Here is a 228-nt window from a genome sequence, read left to right as displayed (position 1 = left end):
TGCTGCTGCTGCTGCTACTGCTGCTGCTGCTGCTGCTGCTGCTGCTGCTGCTGCTGCTGCTCCTGCTGCTGCAGGCCTTCAGTGGTTCTGGTCTGCAGCCAGAGGCTCTCGTTGCTGCCTACGGATTAGCAGAGCACTGCCTCGCCGTCACCGATCGCCGCCGCATCAGCAGCAGCAGCAGCAGCAGCAGCAGCAGCAACAGCAGCAGCAGCAGCAGCAGTACAACAT

The 228-nt window shown here is 62.7% G+C and overlaps 1 protein-coding gene across 1 annotated transcript in view; it reads left to right on the top strand.

The window, feature by feature from the left end:
- Positions 1–228, top strand: part of EMH_0044850 (uncharacterized protein) — a gene marked incomplete at both ends in the record, with an annotated part of 1,969 nt that overhangs the window by 417 nt on the left and 1,324 nt on the right. Inside the window, one exon of the mRNA XM_013496009.1 lies at positions 75–228. Within this exon, the coding sequence (XP_013351463.1) occupies positions 75–228 (154 nt within the window). The remainder of the gene's footprint in view (positions 1–74) is intronic.

The sequence above is a fragment of the Eimeria mitis genome, genomic scaffold, assembly GCF_000499745.2.
Source record: "Eimeria mitis Houghton genomic scaffold, Emh_scaff1867, whole genome shotgun sequence".
Lineage (NCBI taxonomy): Eukaryota > Apicomplexa > Conoidasida > Eucoccidiorida > Eimeriidae > Eimeria > Eimeria mitis.
Note: the sequence above shows the minus strand (reverse complement) of the source record. Positions and strands in the feature narration are given on the sequence as shown.